The sequence below is a fragment of the Dryobates pubescens genome, chromosome 18, assembly GCF_014839835.1.
Source record: "Dryobates pubescens isolate bDryPub1 chromosome 18, bDryPub1.pri, whole genome shotgun sequence".
Lineage (NCBI taxonomy): Eukaryota > Metazoa > Chordata > Aves > Piciformes > Picidae > Dryobates > Dryobates pubescens.
The window spans coordinates 5,794,645-5,812,270 of NC_071629.1; the positions used below are offsets into that span (position 1 = coordinate 5,794,645).

Here is a 17,626-nt window from a genome sequence, read left to right on the forward strand (position 1 = left end):
CCGGCGCCTGCCGGCGGATGCGCCGCTGCCGGGATGCCACCCCCGGCAGGGCCCGGCCGGCGCTCACGGGCACCACCGGCGCCAGACCTTGCCCCGGCGCCGCTCAGCCGGAAGCCAGGCCTCGTGCCGGCGCCGACAAAGGCTGCCCGTGCCCGCCCGTTCCGTCCCGCCCGTTCCGGCGGCAGGGGAAGGCGCTGGCCGCTCACCGGAAGCGGCGGCCGCGCTGCTATGGGGGCCGCGGGCGGGCGGGACGGCTTCTACGTGGGGCTGGGGCTAGCCCTGGCCTCCAGCGTCTTCATCGGCAGCAGCTTCATCCTGAAGAAGAAGGGGCTGCTGCGCCTGTGCCGCCGCGGCCGCGCCAGGGCAGGTAGCCGCCTCCAGGCTGGGGCGCGGAGCGGGGCGGCGAGCAGCGCAGGGCGCCCCGGTGCCTCCCGTGCCAGCGGCTCGTCCCTTCTGCTTCCGGCCGGTGGGCACAGCCCCCCGGGCTGTCGCTATGTTGCCCGGGCACCGCAGGCCGCCTCAGCGCTGGGCCTTGGCTGCCCCGCTCCGTGCTTGTGGGGCGTTTGGGTCTAAAGGTAGACCCGTTTCTAGGAGCGCACACGTGTTCTTGAGAGTACTCTTTCAAACGCAGGAGAGCCAAGGGAGAAAGTCTCACAGGCTGCAAGAACAGGGGCTTGTCCGTGCCTGAGTCAGGCCAATGCGTGGCAAGGCAGGGAGCCCCAAGGCATGTATAGGAAGTCAGGCTGCTCCTGCTTGCTCCTCCGTGGTAGCTCTGGCAGGATAATGAACCTTTTGTGTAGCTTCACCTGAGCTGTCTCCTTACTCTTTCTTCCACACTCAGGGCAAGGAGGCCACGCATACCTGAAAGAATGGCTTTGGTGGGCAGGACTGCTGTGCAGTAAGTACCTGCTTGGAAACTAGCAAGATGTGCTTGAGACTCTCATTGTTTCCAGTTGCTTTTGTGTTTTATTATTATCTTCGTTCTTTGACTGTTTGGTTTGTATCTGAGGATGCTGTTGATCTAATTGCAACTCTTAAAATACTCTATAAAGTCTCATCCATTACCAGTTTCTCTGCTAAACAGTAGTTGAGGAGCTGGTCTAACTGGGATGGCCTGCCCAGAAAATGTAGTTAACAGCACATCCAGCATCATGCCTTTAGTACAGCAGCAGTTGCAGCACATCCAGCATCATGCCTTTAGCCCTACAGCAGTTGCAGCACATCCAGCATCATGCCTTTAGTACCACAGCAGCTGCAGCACATCCAGCATCATGCCTTTAGCCCTACAGCAGTTGCAGCACATCCAGCATCATGCCTTTAGTACCACAGCAGCTGCAGCACATCCAGCATCATGCCTTTAGCACTACAGCAACTGCAGCACATTCAGCATCATGCCTTTAGCACTACAGCAGTTGCAGGAGCCCAAGTTTACACTTTTTAACATTCATAACCAATTGGACTTGATTCACCCTTTGAAAGCTGTAAATTTTGTGGCAGGAGAATGTTGACTTAAGAAACAGAAAACCAGTCAAAACTCCTCACAGCTTTGAGGACATTAGGAAACTGTTTCTCTGTGCCTACTGCTCAGCTGCCTAGCCATGTGTGACTAAGGATCATCATGCATACCCTTGAGCCTTCTCTTCCCAAGAGAACCTATAGTGGGCTTCTACTTGTTACTGGTGGTTTTCTTTCATGCCTGGGAGAAATAAGAATGCTCAGGTGGAAACCAAGGTGCTCTTCTGACTGCACTCAAATTTGTATTATGCTGAAATGCTCCTACTTTGATGCTCAGCTGACACTTTCTCTTGCAGTGGGAGTTGGAGAAACAGCAAATTTTGCTGCCTATGCTTTTGCCCCTGCAATGTTGGTAACTCCACTGGGTGCTCTAAGTGTCCTTGTAAGGTATGTAGCCCCAGAAACACCCTTCCCTCACCTACCACCCCTTAGTGGTGCAAGCAGTCATTCTGCTCTCCTCTGTCTCTTCCCTCAGGTACTCCATCTCTTGGCCTGATTGTTTTGGGGTTGTTCATTTGGTATTTGTGGGTTTTTTTTTTTTTGCTATCTTTCAGTGCAGTTCTGTCTTCCACCTTTCTGAATGAGCAGTTGAATGTTCATGGGAAGATTGGCTGCATCCTTAGTATGCTGGGCTCCACGGTGATGGTGATCCATGCTCCACAGGAAGAAGAGGTTAACAGCCTGGAGTCAATGGCAGAGAAGCTGAAAGATCCAGGTACTTCAATAAAAGGAGTCCTGACAACTTCAGGCTTAGAAAGGACAGCAGAAGATGGGATACAGGTTGGCTAGACTGGGAAGGACTGAACTAAAGGGTAATTGAGCTGTTTTTTTGTGGAAGAAACATTCCCCTGTGACCAGGACAGCTTGTGGCTCACCTGCTGTGGTGGGAAAAGGCTGAGGTCTTCTTGTTCTAAACATGAGAAACTGGTGACAGTTAAACAACATGTAATGCACATGCTCAGAGGATTTACACCTTATTGAAAAGCTCAAAACACACAGGGACACATCAGCTTCAGAATGGCTTTTTTAGGACAGTCAAGTCCTCTTGAGTCCAGATGAAAGAAGCAGATGGGAACCAGCTTCAAAGAGAGTCTGGGTAATGCTCCCAAGTCACTGGGTCTGTGCCAAAGCAGGGATGAGAACCTGGGTCATGAAGAGTTACCAAGTGTGGTTTTTTGGTATTGTGAGGTGTAGATGCACAAAGTGAAGAGTATGGGAATTAGCTGCAGCTGTCAGCAGAAGGGGTTGGGCTGTGGCAGTGCCAGGGTAGGAGAGGGAATTCCTGTACATGAGGGTGGCAGTGGTGTGTCTGAGGGAAGACAGAGGAACTTCAGGCACAGATGAATGAGCAATTCAGGAAGTTACACTTAAGCTCAAGTAATGCTGGTATTTATGTTAGAGGGTTAATCAGGTTGCAAGGATATGATTTGCACAAAACAAGCCACAGAAGGTGGAAGAAGGAAGCATGATGGGGGGAAAAGCAAAGTAGAACTGCTGCTCATTAGAGGGAGCGGTGTGGCAGGGTTCTTCCTGGGCCTCCTGCAGAGCTGTGCCCCTTTGGCTCCACTTGTGCCATACAGGCTGGCTGTGCCCCTGCCCACTCCATCACAAGCAGTATCCCCTGACAGGTTGAAGTGGGAGGCAGTGCTGTGATTAGCACTGTAGAGCTGCTGTTTTCTCTAGACCTCAGCTCAGGCTGGAGATAACCCTGCTTCCCAACCCTGATCCCTACGGGTAGAAGCTAAAAAGATAGACAGATGGGGCAGTTACCTGCCTCTCCTCCACCCCTACTGGCTGTTCAGTTACATCTGTCAATGGTGCTGCTGCTTCCTGACAGAGCTCTTTAATTCCTTTCCCCAAGGATTCATTGCATTTGCTGTGTGTGTCCTGGTGAGCTCTCTTCTGCTCATCTTCGTGGCCGGACCCCGTTACGGACAGAGCAACGTCCTGGTTTATGTTTTGGTCTGCTCTGCCATCGGCTCACTTTCTGTGTCCTGTGTCAAAGGCTTGGGGATTGCCCTGAAAGAACTGTTTTCTGGGAAGCCAGTCCTGAAAAAACCACTGGGCTGGGTGCTTCTGGTGTGCCTGGTGGTCTGCATCACCATCCAGATCAACTATCTGAACAAAGCCTTGGACATCTTCAACACCTCTTTGGTCACACCCATTTACTATGTGCTGTTCACCACAGCAGTCATGATGTGCTCTGCCATCCTCTTCAAGGAGTGGCAACACATGGTGCTGGAAAACATCGTTGGCACTATCAGTGGCTTCCTCACCATCGTGGCTGGCATCTTCCTCCTACATGCCTTCAGGGATGTGCCCTTCACCCTTGACCTCCTGCCCCTCTTCCTGCAGCAAGGCAGGGCAGACTTGCAGGCTTCATGGAGGAGTGCAGACAGACATCAGTCACATCAGCACCAGCCTCTTCTGCCCTCAGAGGACAACGGCTGTCAGAGCACAGAGGAGGAAGAGGTGGAAGGTGAAAGTGTGTGAGGAAGCCTCTGAACTGGTAGCTTTCTGCTCCCACTTCTTGAGCAGCTCTCCTGCTACTGTTGCACTAGCAGGTGGCAGTTAGTGCCCACCTGCCTCAGGTGGGAGCTGAGTAACCTGCCACTGCCAGGAGGCTGGCAAAGACAGCAACCTCCTGGGGCCACAGACAGGTGCTCCAGGACCCATCTAATTCCTGAGATCTGATGCCTCTTCACTGTTGTTTTCCAGGAAGAACTGATCCCCCCCTCATTGGAATACAAGCTTTAGCTGCACAGAGGCCTGCAGCACTAACACAGTTCTAACCCTTACTGCATGTGAGGGCCATCCATTGGGGGAGGCCTCACAGCCCTTAAAAGAAACACATAAGTTACAAGATAATAACCTAACGTGGTGCTAGGATTATATAGAGAGAAGACAGATGTCTGGCTTTAAAGATGACATACCCAGAGCATTAACTTAAAAATTCCTGTCAAGTACTTGTTTTGCTCACTCTGCTAGGATTTATTTTCAGATTCACACCCAAGAACAGCATACAACCAAAACTGGAAACCTTCAGTGGTGCTGCCACATGGTGCTGTGGCTTTCAGAGGGATCAGACTCTTCATGCAATGTCTGCTGTGCAGGGTGATGAAACCCATGCTCACTGCATTCTATTAAAGCCAGATCTGTTCAGTTACTGAGTGGCTGCTGCTAGATTTGTACCAGAGCTGGGCCAGCACTGAACAGTGTGAAGGGGGGAGGAAGAGTTGTGTGGATGCTCAAGAGAAAGTCAGGGTAGGGCCAGGAGAGGGTATTGCTTTCTCTAGGAACAGGAGTGACCTTAGCTCTTGAGGCAAGTTTCTGAAAGGTAACCAGGCAGCTCTGTATCACTTACATTGGGCTGTATCTGCAACACTCTGCTTGACACAGCCTGAGTCTCAGGAAGGCTGATGGCTACAGGCCGCCCATACAGGAACCCACAGACCTTGTCCAGCCACCCACAGCAAATGGACTCGTGCAGAACTGCTTTACCAGGTTCCCTTGCAGAACTCCAAGCCAGGACCAGTGGGTCTCTCCTGGCTTCCCAGAGCCATGTGGAAATGCTGTGCTGCCTTTCCAGAGGGCAGATCAGTAGTTTGTTGCTTTTCCAGTTAGAACCTCATCTCTGTACCCTGGGGGCAGAGGTCTGGAAGACACAGCCATAGGTGTCCCTGCAGTGATCTCTATGAGGTTGTAAAGTAGCTGGTTACTTATTCCCTGCATTTTGTCTCCTTAAAGAAACTACACCTTTACAACAGGAACTGTTAACCCTTTGGGAAAAAGAAGGGAAAAGCCACAGCCTCCCCCACAAATAAGTTTGATTAATGGGGCCAAATTAACTGAGCAATCAATCAGAGTTCAGATCAGACCACCTAATCAGAAGGCAACTCTGCCCCCTCCCTACTAATTTGGTAATAAACAGGACCACTGGGAAGGAAAGGGAGTGACAAGGTGGCCAGATTGCCAATTCTCAGTGGTCATCTCCCTGCACAAATGAGAATGTCATGTTAAAAATTGACCCAGTTAATATTTATTACGTTGACCAGGGGAAAGCAGTTAATGGAGCAAGTCAGTATTGACAGAGTTGTGCTGCAACTTGAGAGTTTGTCTCTTGGCCACATCAATGATTTACCTATGGAAGCCTGAAAGTATTTTCCAGCAGTGACACTGCCTGGGATGATCACTATGCCCAACAAGCTCTTCTCGTACCTGTACTGGACTGCAGAGCGGTGGCACCTGCAGGGCTTGTCAGCTTCCACCCAGGAGGGTTCATTTCATGCAGCATCGTTTAAGGCAGTGGTTGCAGGCCGGCCCTACCCAGGGCTGAGAGTCATATCAGCGCTGGGAGCGGCCTGAGCGAGCATCACCAGCCCTCCCTTCAGCTGAGCAGGCGCGTTCCAAGCACCCGCTGCAGAGCAGCGGCGGCCCTGGAGTCCCAGCACAAAGACGGCTGCTAGAGCCAGGAGGTCCCAGCATGTCACCATGACAAGGAGCGACTGTCTCTCTGTTATGGGCTCTCATCTGACTGCAACTTCCTAGAGACTGGCATTTCAATTAAATCCTAAACCCCAGACCTGATCCTGGCTCATTCAGACAGCACAGTGACCAGAAGCCAGCGCGGCAGAGGGCCCGGCCTCGTGGGGGGGGGGCTGGCTGGTGTCCCCCGGGGCGCGGGTCCCGCTCAGTCGGATAGGCTCTCCGAGAAGGCCGACTTGGACTTCTGTGTCTGCTCCAGCCGGTTCAGGATGAACTGGCTGGTGTCGATGAAGCGCTCCACGCAGTTCACGAAGCACGTCTCGGCCCGGCTGTCCAGCTTCGGACCCGGCTTGTCCATGCACTTCTCCTGCACACAGCGGGGGACCCATTGGTCCCTGGACCACCGCGGCCCGACACCCCCGTTCCACCCCGCATATAGAGACTGTGCCTCATGGGTTCCTCCAGCCCTCGGGCATCACCCCCCCGCCTCGGTAACCTCATACTCTTGGGGACACCTAGGCCCCACCCGCCCGCGGCCGTCGGCAACCGGCGCTCCCCCCCTCTCCCTCCCGTTCCGGAGAGCCCTCCCCCGAGGCTCAATGGGGCTGGGAACGCTCGCACGGCCGCTCCATTTTGTCCTCCCTCTTCTCCCTGGGGACAAGGGTCAGCGCGGCGTATCTGCCTGCCCCACCACCGCGGCTCGCCGCCCGCACTCCCTCCCGCCGGCGCGGTCACCGGAGCCGGCACCTCCCGCCCGCCTCCCGCGGGCCGCCCATACCCAGCAGAGCTCGGTCATCTGGTGCACTAGCTGCTGGAAGCGCTGCTTCTGCGTCTCCACCTCGATGAAGCGCTGGAGCTGGGGGTCAGCGCCGCCCAGCCCGGCGGCGGACGGCGCGTCCATCGCGGTACCGGTGCCGCCGCGACCTTCACGTGCCGCGCTGCGCCGCCGCCGCGCACGCGCCGCGCCCGCCCCTTCCGCGTGCGCTGCGCACGCTCGCTCGATCCCCGCCCGTCGGGAGCCCCCTGCCGGACGGGCGGACCGGCAGCCGGCGAGGTGTCGGGAACCGTTTATTGCGCGCGGGCCCGGCGGGCGGCCCGGCGGGGGCGCTCGGCGGGGCCGTCAGGGGCTCCGCCTCTGTCCTTGGCCGTGAGGGGCTCTGTCCGGTCACAGGAGCTGCGATGGCAGCCGTGAGGACCCTACGAGGTCCCTGCTTGCCCACGAGGCGGCTGGTGCCGTGTCCATGACAGTGGTGTCGAGGTGCGGTGCGCAGGTCCGCAGGGCAGCGCCGGCCCAGTAGTGCCAGCCACCGGCACCAGGCAGGTGTCACAGGCCAGGCCGGCCCGGCTCGGGGTCAGGGCTCGTCGTCCATGACGTCCAGGATGCTGCCCAGCAGCGCAGTGAAGGTGGGGCGCTCCTCAGCCTTCTGCCGTGCGAGAGAGGGGAGCCGCGCTGGAGCCGGCCGGCCCTGCCGCCGCCGCGGAGCCGTGCCAGCCCCACGCAGGGCGACCGCGGGGGCTCACCCAGGGTGAGAGCGGCTTACCTCATGCCAGCAGCTGTACATGATGGCGTACACCCGCTCCGACGCCTGCTGCGGGCGGTAGAGGCGCAGACCTTGGATGACGTGCTCGGTTGTTTCGCTGTTGTTAAACCTCTCGTAGGGCATCTTTCCCAGAGAGTAAACTTCCCACATCAGAACGCCTGTTGGGGACAGGGCAGGGACAGCTCATGGCACGGGAGCGCCTCTGCCTGAAGCTGGCTTGCGGAGTCGCTGACTGTGGATGGGGCACCCTCTCTTCCTGAGCTCCCCCGCATTAGTGCTGTGCTCTTACCAAAAGCCCAGACGTCGGACTTGCTGCTGAACTTGCTGTACAGGAGCACTTCAGGGGGAGACCACCGCACTGGAAACTTGGACCCCATGGAGCTTGTGTACTCATCATCTAGAACGTACCTGCAGCAGGTAAACAGATCAGGGTGCCTCTCTTGGAGTTCACATTTCACCACCAAGCCCCAAAAGGCACCGACAGCTCTCAGAGTGACCAGTGGTTCAACAGGCAGAGAGGTCCCTGGGCAAAGTTGATGTTAGTCAAGATTGGGGAAGGGATAGGGTGACACAGAAGCGTAGCAAAAAGGGGATGTGAAGAGCAAGCTGCAGGCAGGAGACTAGAGGTGGGGGAAGGAAGAAGCAAAGAGGGGGAAAAGAGACTGGGGAAGTAAGGCAAGGATGGTGGAAAATAGAGAAGCAGAATGTTGGGCCAGATGGATGAGCCTTTCCAGAAAGACAGGAGAAGGTGGAGGGAAAACAGAGCTGGAGAATGGTGGAGAGAAAGATTCAAATGTGGAAGAGGCTGTAGGAAGAGAAGAGATACTGAGACAGAAAGGTGACACAGACATATCTACCAGACCTGGACAGCCCAAAATCTGATACTTTCACAATTCCTTGGTCGTTCACCAAACAGTTGCGAGCAGCCTGTGGGTGGAGAGATGGAGGCAGTCACTCCTACCTGCTCCTGCCTCTCCAGTCACCTGGTACCATCTGGAACTTTATCTTGCTCCTATGCACTTAAGACTTTGCTTTACTTTGTCCTGCAGGTTCACCTGGACTGAGGCCAGCAAAGATAGCGAGAGAGGAAGGACTCCAGGCACCCTGATTATCTATGGAGGGGCAACATCCCTAGTGGGGCTTTGCCTAAACAAAGCAGCACTGGAAGATCAGACATGGCACCCAAGAGGACTGCAAGCTGGCAATGCCATCCTAAGGCCCGAGGAACTGTAGGCTCAGCTTTTCATGGTGGTCAGGAGGTCCCTTTTCACATCTGAACTAGTGATGCTGTCTAATGCAAACCCTGCCCTAGCCACAAATGCATTTCCCATGCCCTGGAGAGCTACCCAGTCCTGCCCTTTCTGCAAGCTCTGCTAACTGGCTGCAGAGCAGTGACTTCAGAACATCCTGCCCATGCTGAGGGATGTTCTGCAGGGAAGGCTGCCCAGCTGCCTCTCATCACGTTGGTGAACTAGCTGGACCCTCTCTAGGACATGCTGTAGCTCTCCACGGAGCTGGAGAGGTGTCCTTCAGCCACAGCCCTACCAGGTCTCGGTGCAGGAACTGCTTGGATTCCAGGTACTCCATAGCCTCACAGACATCCTTGCACATCTCCAGCAGCTGGGCAGGCTGGAAGCGCTGCCGAGTTTCCCTCAGGAAGTTCAGGAGGCAGCCATTGGCCATGTACTCGGTGATGATGAAGATGGGACGCTGCTTGGTGCAGACTCCATAGAGCTGCACCAGCTTCTCATGAGACAGGTTCCTGTGTTAGGGACAAGAAGGGCAATGCTGAGCATCTAGAAGGCCAAACAGCACAAGAAGCATCTGTGAATAAAGAGAGTTTGGGAAGACCAATTGCTTCTGGCCCAGGTAAGAGTGGCACAGCTCCTGGGTAGTGAGTATGAAGGCAGTGGGTTCTCAGAGGTGTTTTACAGAGCGTGAGGCTGCCTGAGACAGTGCCTCCATGTCACCTAGGGGTGCAGCCATTCTGGCAAGGCATACCCAGCACTGAGCTACAGGCTGCTCACCACTTACATCATGACTTTGGCTTCGTCGATAAACTCCTCCTCTGACATGGAGCCCTCCCTGATCATCTTGACAGCAACGTCGTACTGGCCTCTCCATTTCCCATACTTCACCACACCAAACTGCCCTGTCCCCAGCTCTTTCAGGAAGGTCAGGTCCTTTGGGTCAATCTCCCACGACCCTAGGACAGAGAGTGCAAGTGTCACGTGGATGCAGGTGACCTCCCTGCAGGGTGCTCCCGGTCGTCTGATCTAGCAAGCCCAAGAAGAGCTCACAAGCATGTGCTGCCTGTAAAAGCATCCCCAAATCCACAACATCTGAGGCTGTTTCCAGCAGGGGATGGGGAGCAGAGCAGCTTGCGGTGTCTCTTGGTCAGTACTGTCACTAGAGGGCCGGTGAGTGTGAGGAAAGGAGTCCTGAGAAGGCTGTGGGCCCTGCTGCCCCGGGACAGCCAGGATCTCCGCTCTGGAAAGTTACTGCAGGTGGAGACAGGGAGACTTGAGGTAGCTGAGGCCAGCTTACCATAGCCGAGGCCAGCTGTGGAAGGGGCACTTTTCTGGCGTTGAGACACAGGGTACTTGAGTCTGGATATGAGCCCTGGAACACAAAAAGGGAGAGTGGCACAGCACGCTCCAGCAGGGCGCACAAGCCGCCTGCCTTCGGCACGGGAAGGTGAAGGCAGCCTCACGTCCGTGCCAAGAGCCCTGGCCTCGCTCTGTCTGCCCACACTGACCAGCAGAGTTGTGCTGATGGTAGGTGATGAGCTCGGGGATGGTGTTGAACAGATGCTTTTCTGCCAGGTAGTACTGGTGCTGGGGCGTGCAGCACACGACGTAGTGGCGGATCGTGCCTTGGGGGTCTCTGCAGACACATCACAGGGCGTCAGTGCCGTGGGGAGAAGGGGCAGAGCGTGGTGGGTGCCTAGAGGGGCTCTCTGAGGCAGGAACCAGCTTTCTCAGATCCACTTACACAGAAGACTTGGAGTAGACAGAGACAGTGTATTTCCCTGTCTTGCTGGTGGAGTCCCGGACAATGAAGCCTCCTTCCTTGCCCTAAGACAGAAAGGGAGGAGGAACGCGGTCGGTGTGGGGAGGCGTGAGTGGAACAGGCAAGACTTGAAGTGAGTGAAGATCTCAGCAGGGCTGGAGAGGGTGTGGTAAATCAGAGAAGCCCTGCTTCCAGTGCCCAGGGTAGTGAAGTGACACTCCCTTCCCAGTGCCAGCCAGGATCGGTCCTGTGCTGGACACAGTGTGACAGCAGCCCATGGAGGGTGGGAGCGTGGAGGGGACTCAGCCCCAGGAGTCAAAGCTTACCTCCTGTTTCAACAGCTGCTCTGCTTGGCTCCGGGTGATGTTCTTTGAGTACCACCTGGAAGAGTGGCACAGCCATCAGCCACTGCAGTTACCAGCCACCTGGCCCAGCCAGGACAGGTGGTACAGGGAGCAGCACAGGGATGGCTATCATGGGGCCAGAGGCTCTCCAAGGGTGTGCAAGAGGGAGTGTGGCCCAGCCAGACTGGGCTCATAGCCTGTAGGTTAACAGAACTGGATGCAACAAGTCTCCAACCAAGCACAGCTTGCCATGTCCCTGTGCCTTCTCCTACTCACTCAAAGATCTCCAGGGAATTGCTGGCTTCAGTGACATAGTTGCTGGGGATGTATCCTTCCCTCCTGCAGAGGAAAAGGGGCTGGTCACACATTAATGGAGAAGGCCAGGGGGAAAGCAGGTTCCTGTCCCCAAAGCCTGTGTAGAAATGAGCTCAGACTCCTTGGTACAAGCCCATTGGGGTCCAAGCTCCATACCTGGGGAGGGCTGGTACCACAGCCTGCTTCAGTCCCCTCACCCTCATGGGCCATCCCACGCAGGAGCCCACAGCCTCTCCTAGCCCCATGGTGCTCTGGCACCAGGAGGTGGCATCATTGCAAGGCAAGTGCTGAGGGCAGGGGAGAGCTTACCCGTTCTTGTCACGGCCTTTCCACCAGGGCAGGTGGCTCTCCTCCAGGATGAAGTACTCCTCACCCTTCTGCAGCTGCAGGTCCTGTGCATTCATTGGCAGGTAGTTGTAGAGGGCCACCACCTTCTTCATCTCACCTGCTGTGCTGGGGGCAGGCTCAGGAGGCAGGGGCTTCATCACCATCTTCCCCAGAGCAAGGGAGAGCGTGGCACACTGTGAGGCTGGCAGGCACACTGTTTCCCAGGCAAGACCTTCCCCAGGCCTGGCAGAGCAGTAGGCTCAGGCCAGGTCACCACAGCATTCATCTCAGCTCCCCCATGCATCTCCACCAGGGGATTGCTGGCTTCAGTGACATAGTTGCTGGGGATGTATCCCTCCAGCGCTTTTTGTTGCAACATTTCCTCACTTTGGAGCCCTGCCATTGAGGACCCATCCTCACAAAAGAGAAGGTTTTTTTCTGTCTACCCTTTGGCTTAACCCATGATTCCTCCACCCTATATCAGGGCTTCTTTATCCTCCCAGTTACCCCTGGGGAACCTCAAGGGTGAGATCATTTGACTTCCCTCCAGGCCTTTGGTCTCCATCCCCTGGTTCAAGCTCCTTCTCCCTTGGGACACCATCTTGACATTGCTCTCCAGAGCAGAGCCCTGGCCTGTACATCTCTGAGCAGTGCCCTGTCAGCCACTGAACATATCAACTTTTCCCAGAAACCCTTCCTTAAACACCTGGGAGCAAAGCCAGCTGCTGATCCTGGCTCCTACCTGTTCCTCCTCGGGAGTTGGGGGAAGAGGCTTCTTTGTCTTGCGATGCGACCGCCCGACTTTCAAACCTTCAGTAGAGAGCAGGCAGTAAGGTGCCTTGCTGTGGTGGTGCCCAGGGGCTGGGGACAAGGCAAGGGGAGGGAGCCCAGTGTCTTACTGCCATTCCTGCTCTCCAGGATGTGGCAGCCCATGGCGTTCTTGGCTGTCTGGGAGCAGCACAGGTACTGGCCGTCGATCCAGAAGCAGGGGTGGTACTTCTGCACCAGGTCGCTGTTGTACCGGATCACTGCGGCGCAGGAGGGCAGGTGTCTGTGACCCAGCCTGCTGCAGAAAGCCCTCTGCTCCTTGGATGAGCAGTCTCACTAAATCATTTCATCCTCTCTTGTGCTACTGATACACAGCCACACGTGGCCCTGCAGCTGCTCAGCACGCTGCTCGTGTTTCAGTGCTGGGGCTGTGCAAGCCCTGTACCATAACCCCCTGCAGGCCCAGGCCTCTCCTCTTCAGCAGCTCTGCAGAGGGACTCAAGTGTGCTTGGAGGAGCAAGGCTGTGAACAGCCCTCCTGCCAGCTGAAACACCCAGCACCTCCCAGGTCTCTGAGGTCCAGGGTTCACAGCATTTTTAAACCCTTTTCTTCCAGAAGCAGGGAGGGAGGCCGGCTCTGTGCCTGGCTTGCCCATGAGAGGGCAGAACACTGCTCCCATTCCCTTTCTGCTCAGAGGCTTGCCCTGCTGTCAGACTGCTTCCTTGCCAGGCAGCTGTCAGCCAGTTTCCTCATGCTTCTCCCCAAGCCACAACTGGATGTGCCTAAACACCACCAGCATGGTGCTGGCCCACAGCAGCTCCACAGGGTGTAGGGACTCCTGTCTTTGGAGGAGCTGGCCTGAGGGCATCCCAGCAGCAAAAGGCCAGCATTTTCTCTCTCCTTTTCCCTGTGGGTTCTACACTGCTTCAGCTGCCACAACAACCCCCCTCTTGTAGCAGGGAAGTGGGGAGAGGGCTGGCTGCCTGCTGGAGCAGAGCAGCAGGGCCCTGGTGAGAGAACTGACTTCCCTGTTGTCAGCCTGCCCTGCTTCCGCCTCGCGTGGGCAAACTTCCCTGTGTCACTTGAGCAGCTAACCTAATCCCCAGCACAAAGCCACAGGCACCAAGAGACACAGGCAGCCACAGCAGGTTTGCAAGCACCCAAGCCCCTCTGCACAGTGCTTCTGCATCGTGCTCTCTGCTCCAGGAGGTAGCACCTAAGCTTGGGATGGGTTGGGAGAGATACTCCCTGGCTTCCAGAAGGTTCTTTGTGCTTCCTAAAGCCCCGGGGGCCCAGCCCCTGCCTTGCATAGCAAGTACAGCTGCAAGGCCACATCTGCCATTTCCTCCTGTCCTCAATAACTTCTAAGCCAGGCTGAGCTAGTTTAGAGGAGGCTTGAAAGAGGGTGGGAAGCCTCAGCTGAGGGGGCTGTGGTGCTGCAGAAGTCAGGAGGTGACAGAGGTGTCCCTCTCCCCTAGGTAGGAGTGGCTGTTAGTGCAGGCGTGTAGGGACAGGGGAAACTTCAAGGGAGAAGTTTCTGAGCAGCTCTCTCTCTTCTGTAGACATGGGTTACTGTAACCATGAGATAGCAGTCCCCGGAAACCCGGGGCTCTGGGGCTGCGCTGCACACACAGCTGGTGGTTTGTGTTTGCCTTCAGGGGGAGCCACGGGGCCCCTAACTCACCGCTCTTCAGCTGGTGGATCCAGCGTTTGCGCAGCTCCTCCGTCGGGGAGAAGACGTAGAGGGGCCCTTCGTCATACACCACCTGCAGGACCACACACCTCACTGCCCTGCCCGGGGGTCTCCCGGGGGGAGTGGGGGCAGCTGAGGCTCATGGCGAGCCCAAACAGCCAGTGCAGAGCAGAAGCCATGCCAGTGTGTGCTGGCCCTGCGTGGTGCTTGTGGGACCATAACGGAGAGGCTATAAATAACTCCCTCCCCCAAGACTTTCCACTTCCTTCTCTGACTTTCGGTGTGTCAGGGGCCACGCCGGGTACCAGCAGGGGCAGGCAGCTGGGTTGGGAGCTGAGGGGGCAGTTGGCACATGGCATCCCCCCAGCATTGGCCAGGGGACCAAAAGGGGCAGGGCAGAGCTCAGAAGAGGGTTTCTGTCTAAGCAGCCTCCTTAAACAGAGCTGCTCAATTCCGTGGAGCTCACAGAGGCTCACTTGCCTGCCTCACTCAGTGCAGACAGCAGCAAGGAGTCCCCAGATAGCTGAGTGCCACCTGGCAGTGGGACAGCAGTGCCATGTTTGGCCCCAGGTTCCTCTGGAGTCCCCTCACCAGCACCCTGTAAGCTGAGCAGAGGCAGACTGGCAAAAGGGGAACAGCAAGGACTCGCCTGGAAAGGGTAAGGGAACCGCTCGATGATTGAGATCTGCTCCATGTTGTTGCCATCTTCTCCTTTCCTCTGGAAGAGAGGCAGAGATGGATGCTAAGCATCCTGCTGCTCGGCTCCTGGCATCTCCCCTGGAAGCCACAGCTTTTGGCACCCCCTCCTGCCCAGCATCACACTGGTATGGGACAGGCTGTGGGTGCAGAGCCCTCCGTGCCACGCAGGGCTGTCCTCCATTCCCACCACACCACGGCAGGGTAACTCTCCCTAAGTGCCCAGCAAGGACACTTGTGGGGACCCCAGGTCCTTCCTCACCGGGACCTGCCGCTCAGGGGGAGGGTTGTGCTCAGGCACCACTGTCTCCACACAGGTGATCTTCTCAATGTCCACTGAGCCCTTCTTACTGCCACGGCGCTACGAGAGATGCAGTTAGTTCAAATGACTGCCCAAGGTGGACACCTGAGGAGATTCAAGCCAGCCACCATCGCCAGCCAGCCACCATCCCCAGCCAGCCACCATCCCCAGCCAGCCACCATCCCCACTAGCCACCATCCCCAGCCAGCCACCATCCCCACTAGCCACCATCCCCACTAGCCACCATCCCCAGCCAGCCACCATCCCCAGCCAGCCACCATCCCCAGCCAGCCACCATCCCCACTAGCCACCATCCCCAGCCAGCCACCATCCCCAGCCACCATCCCCAGCCAGCCACCCTTTGGGCTGGGCAAGAGCCAACTGGTAGCGCATGGGCATTGCCATGGCACAGCCTCTGTGGGCACCGACTCACCCCTCTCTCAAAGTCATACTCATAGTAAGACAGCTTGCTCTCTGTCAAGAGGAACAGGCGCTTCTTGAAGTTGAGGGGAGAGGTTTTCTTCTTCTGCTGTGAGCGCTTCAGGAAGATGCTCTCCAGGATGACAGTGGCCATGGTGGTCCTGCCGGCCGCCCCTGCGCCACGCTCGCCGGGCTGCTGTGGACAGGACAGCACTGACGCTGCGCTGGCTCAGCTGAAAACCTGCCCACTGCTGCACCTTGCTCAGGTACACTCTGTCCCTGGCCTGAAGGGCAACCAGGGGGAGTCAGCTGCAGAGGTGCATGGGCAGGGCAGGGTATTTGAAATGTGACCTCTCCTGTCCCCGCTCCGACGCCAGACTGTGGACCAAGTGACCACCCAGCCAGCATCAGCTCCCAGCGGATGCTGGAGAGGCTCCCCGGATGTGTGGATGGGTAGATGGACACACACCACAGACTGACAGATGGACACACACCACAGACAGACAGATGGACACACACCACAGACTGACAGATGCACACACACCACAGACTGACAGATGGACACACAGCACAGACTGACAGATGGACACACAGCACAGCCGGATAGAGAGGGAGGAAGCCAGGGAGGCTGCGAGAAGCGTAGCCCTGGGGAGGAGCACAGAGCCTGAGCAGCACCACCCAGCAGGCTCCCTCCTCCCCTCCAACACTGCTGTGTGTTTGTGGGGGCCATTTCCTCCTGCCACACCGCAGAGGCTTTGTGCCAGGCACAGGTTGACTTGGCAGCATGCAAGGGACAGCCATGGGAGGCCAGCCCCTAAAAATTTCTGGGTAGGTCCTGACCCTGAATAGCTGCAGCACAGAGTAGCCCTAAAGTCTTCCCTTCCCTCTGCCTGCAGCAGTGCAGGAACAATGCTCAGTGCCCTTTCCTGCCCTGTGAACAGCACTCACTGGAGGCTAGGCTCTTAGGGCTGCCTCCAGTCAGCAATTGGAGGGGTTAAGTCCTCCCCTGGCCCTTCTCAGTGAAGCTTTCCTGATGAGCTCCTCCAGGGATGGTGCATCAGGAAAGGGCTGAGGTGAGAGCCCCGTGTCCCACTGCTGCCCTGCCTTCAGAGGGTTGGGTGTCTGCCCTGGCTCATCTCTTGAAGCAGGTTGTCCATCTCACCTAGTCTCACTCTGTGCTGCACCCAGGCACTTGTGACACCCAGACAGTTCCAGCAGCCCACAGGGCTATGTGGCTGCAGCTGTGGGCACCTCTTCCTCTGAGGGCTGTAACCAATACCTGACTCCAGCCTGGACCTAGCTGATGGAGCTGTGTGGAGCCACTGCTGAACTGTGATCTGTGTCTCCTGACATGCCCTTCTCCCCTCTCATTTCCAGGTTGTTCCCTTTTTTTCTCCTATAAACACAGCTTTGGAGGGCAATCTGGGAGAAGCTGCTTGCCTCTCCTGTTGCTCACAGCCCATCTCCTCTGGGGGAAGCTCAGAAGTGGGCCAGAGTCAGAGTCTGAGCCCATCCTGAAACCTGTCCAGACAGACCATTCACTCCTGCTCTGCAAGATGCAGGCATTAACTCACTTGTAACAGGGACCAGGTGGGGACCAGAGATGCCAGAAGCTGCTCCAACCCTCTGTGCCTCATGCCCCAGCCCTGGTGATGCCCTCAGCCTCCCAGCAGTTACTGCTGGTGTAGTCCTGCCCCTGCCCCACTGTGGTGCCTTTAGCTAGGCTAGGGACAAGCAGGGCTCCCTCTATCCCAAGGTCCCCCCTTCTCTCCTCTTGTGGCCCCCGTGGCTCAGGCCTTTCCTGTTTGTTTGGGTGATTAAAAACCCCCAAGACTTTAAAATGAGCCATGAGTCTTTCAGGAAAAAACAGCCTCTGTTGGCTGGGGAGGAGGGAACCGTGGTCTCTGCTGGGGACAGAGCAGGTGGCTGGAGTGACCACTGACCTTGGACTGCTGGTGGGGTGGTGGGTGAGACCACAGTGACCCCAGCATCCTCCTGTAGCCCCATCCCTAACTATAAAATGTGGCTACTGGTCCTGTGTCCCAAGAGCAGGAGGGCTCCCATTGCCCTCCCTGGTGCAGACACAGGGGCTGAGCAGAGCGGCCCTGGGCTCTCGCCCATCCCAGCTGCAGTGCTGGCTCCCCAGAAGCTTGGCCTTGAGTCATAGCAGTGGGGGCACTGCCAGCAATGCCAGGCAGATGGGACATGT

The 17,626-nt window shown here is 56.8% G+C and overlaps 3 protein-coding genes across 3 annotated transcripts; 1 reads left to right on the forward strand and 2 right to left on the reverse strand.

Annotated features, from left to right (window-relative positions):
* The first annotated feature begins 211 nt into the window (after positions 1 to 211).
* On the forward strand, positions 212 to 4,344 carry LOC104306356 (magnesium transporter NIPA2). Its single transcript, XM_009907319.2, has 5 exons — positions 212 to 367; positions 842 to 898; positions 1,812 to 1,902; positions 2,070 to 2,230; positions 3,377 to 4,344. Exons 1-5 carry the CDS (start codon positions 229 to 231, stop codon positions 4,006 to 4,008), a joined length of 1,080 nt encoding a protein of 359 aa, XP_009905621.1. The 5' UTR covers positions 212 to 228; the 3' UTR covers positions 4,009 to 4,344.
* Positions 4,345 to 4,377: 33 nt separating this feature from the next.
* TIMM8A (translocase of inner mitochondrial membrane 8A) lies at positions 4,378 to 6,973 on the reverse strand. Its single transcript, XM_054169439.1, has 2 exons — positions 6,779 to 6,973; positions 4,378 to 6,367 (listed from the first exon to the last, which is right to left on the reverse strand). Exons 1-2 carry the CDS (start codon positions 6,899 to 6,901, stop codon positions 6,206 to 6,208), a joined length of 285 nt encoding a protein of 94 aa, XP_054025414.1. The 5' UTR covers positions 6,902 to 6,973; the 3' UTR covers positions 4,378 to 6,205.
* Positions 6,974 to 7,128: 155 nt separating this feature from the next.
* On the reverse strand, positions 7,129 to 16,277 carry BTK (Bruton tyrosine kinase). Its single transcript, XM_054169444.1, has 18 exons — positions 15,431 to 16,277; positions 14,959 to 15,057; positions 14,650 to 14,718; positions 13,992 to 14,073; positions 12,439 to 12,567; positions 12,282 to 12,349; positions 11,522 to 11,703; positions 11,174 to 11,236; positions 10,880 to 10,934; positions 10,536 to 10,618; positions 10,300 to 10,427; positions 10,089 to 10,163; positions 9,576 to 9,747; positions 9,087 to 9,303; positions 8,404 to 8,468; positions 7,831 to 7,949; positions 7,542 to 7,699; positions 7,129 to 7,424 (listed from the first exon to the last, which is right to left on the reverse strand). The coding sequence occupies exons 1-18, from the start codon at positions 15,569 to 15,571 to the stop codon at positions 7,353 to 7,355; spliced, it is 1,977 nt and encodes a 658-aa protein (XP_054025419.1). The 5' UTR covers positions 15,572 to 16,277; the 3' UTR covers positions 7,129 to 7,352.
* Between the last annotated feature and the right edge of the window lie 1,349 nt (positions 16,278 to 17,626).

Coding starts and splice junctions, on each gene's coding strand:
- LOC104306356 (XM_009907319.2), top strand. CDS start 229: ATGGGGGCCGCGGGCGGGCGGGACGGCTTCTACGTGGGGCTGGGGCTA. Junction 899..1,811: donor GTGGGCAGGACTGCTGTGCA/GTAAGTACCTGC, acceptor TTTCTCTTGCAG/TGGGAGTTGGAGAAACAGCA. Junction 2,231..3,376: donor AGAGAAGCTGAAAGATCCAG/GTACTTCAATAA, acceptor CCTTTCCCCAAG/GATTCATTGCATTTGCTGTG.
- TIMM8A (XM_054169439.1), bottom strand. CDS start 6,901: ATGGACGCGCCGTCCGCCGCCGGGCTGGGCGGCGCTGACCCCCAGCTC. Junction 6,368..6,778: donor AGATGACCGAGCTCTGCTGG/GTATGGGCGGCC, acceptor CGCTGTGTGCAG/GAGAAGTGCATGGACAAGCC.
- BTK (XM_054169444.1), bottom strand. CDS start 15,571: ATGGCCACTGTCATCCTGGAGAGCATCTTCCTGAAGCGCTCACAGCAG. Junction 12,568..13,991: donor GATCCACCAGCTGAAGAGCG/GTGAGTTAGGGG, acceptor CCTGCGCCGCAG/TGATCCGGTACAACAGCGAC. Junction 10,619..10,879: donor AGCAGCTGTTGAAACAGGAG/GTAAGCTTTGAC, acceptor TTTCTGTCTTAG/GGCAAGGAAGGAGGCTTCAT.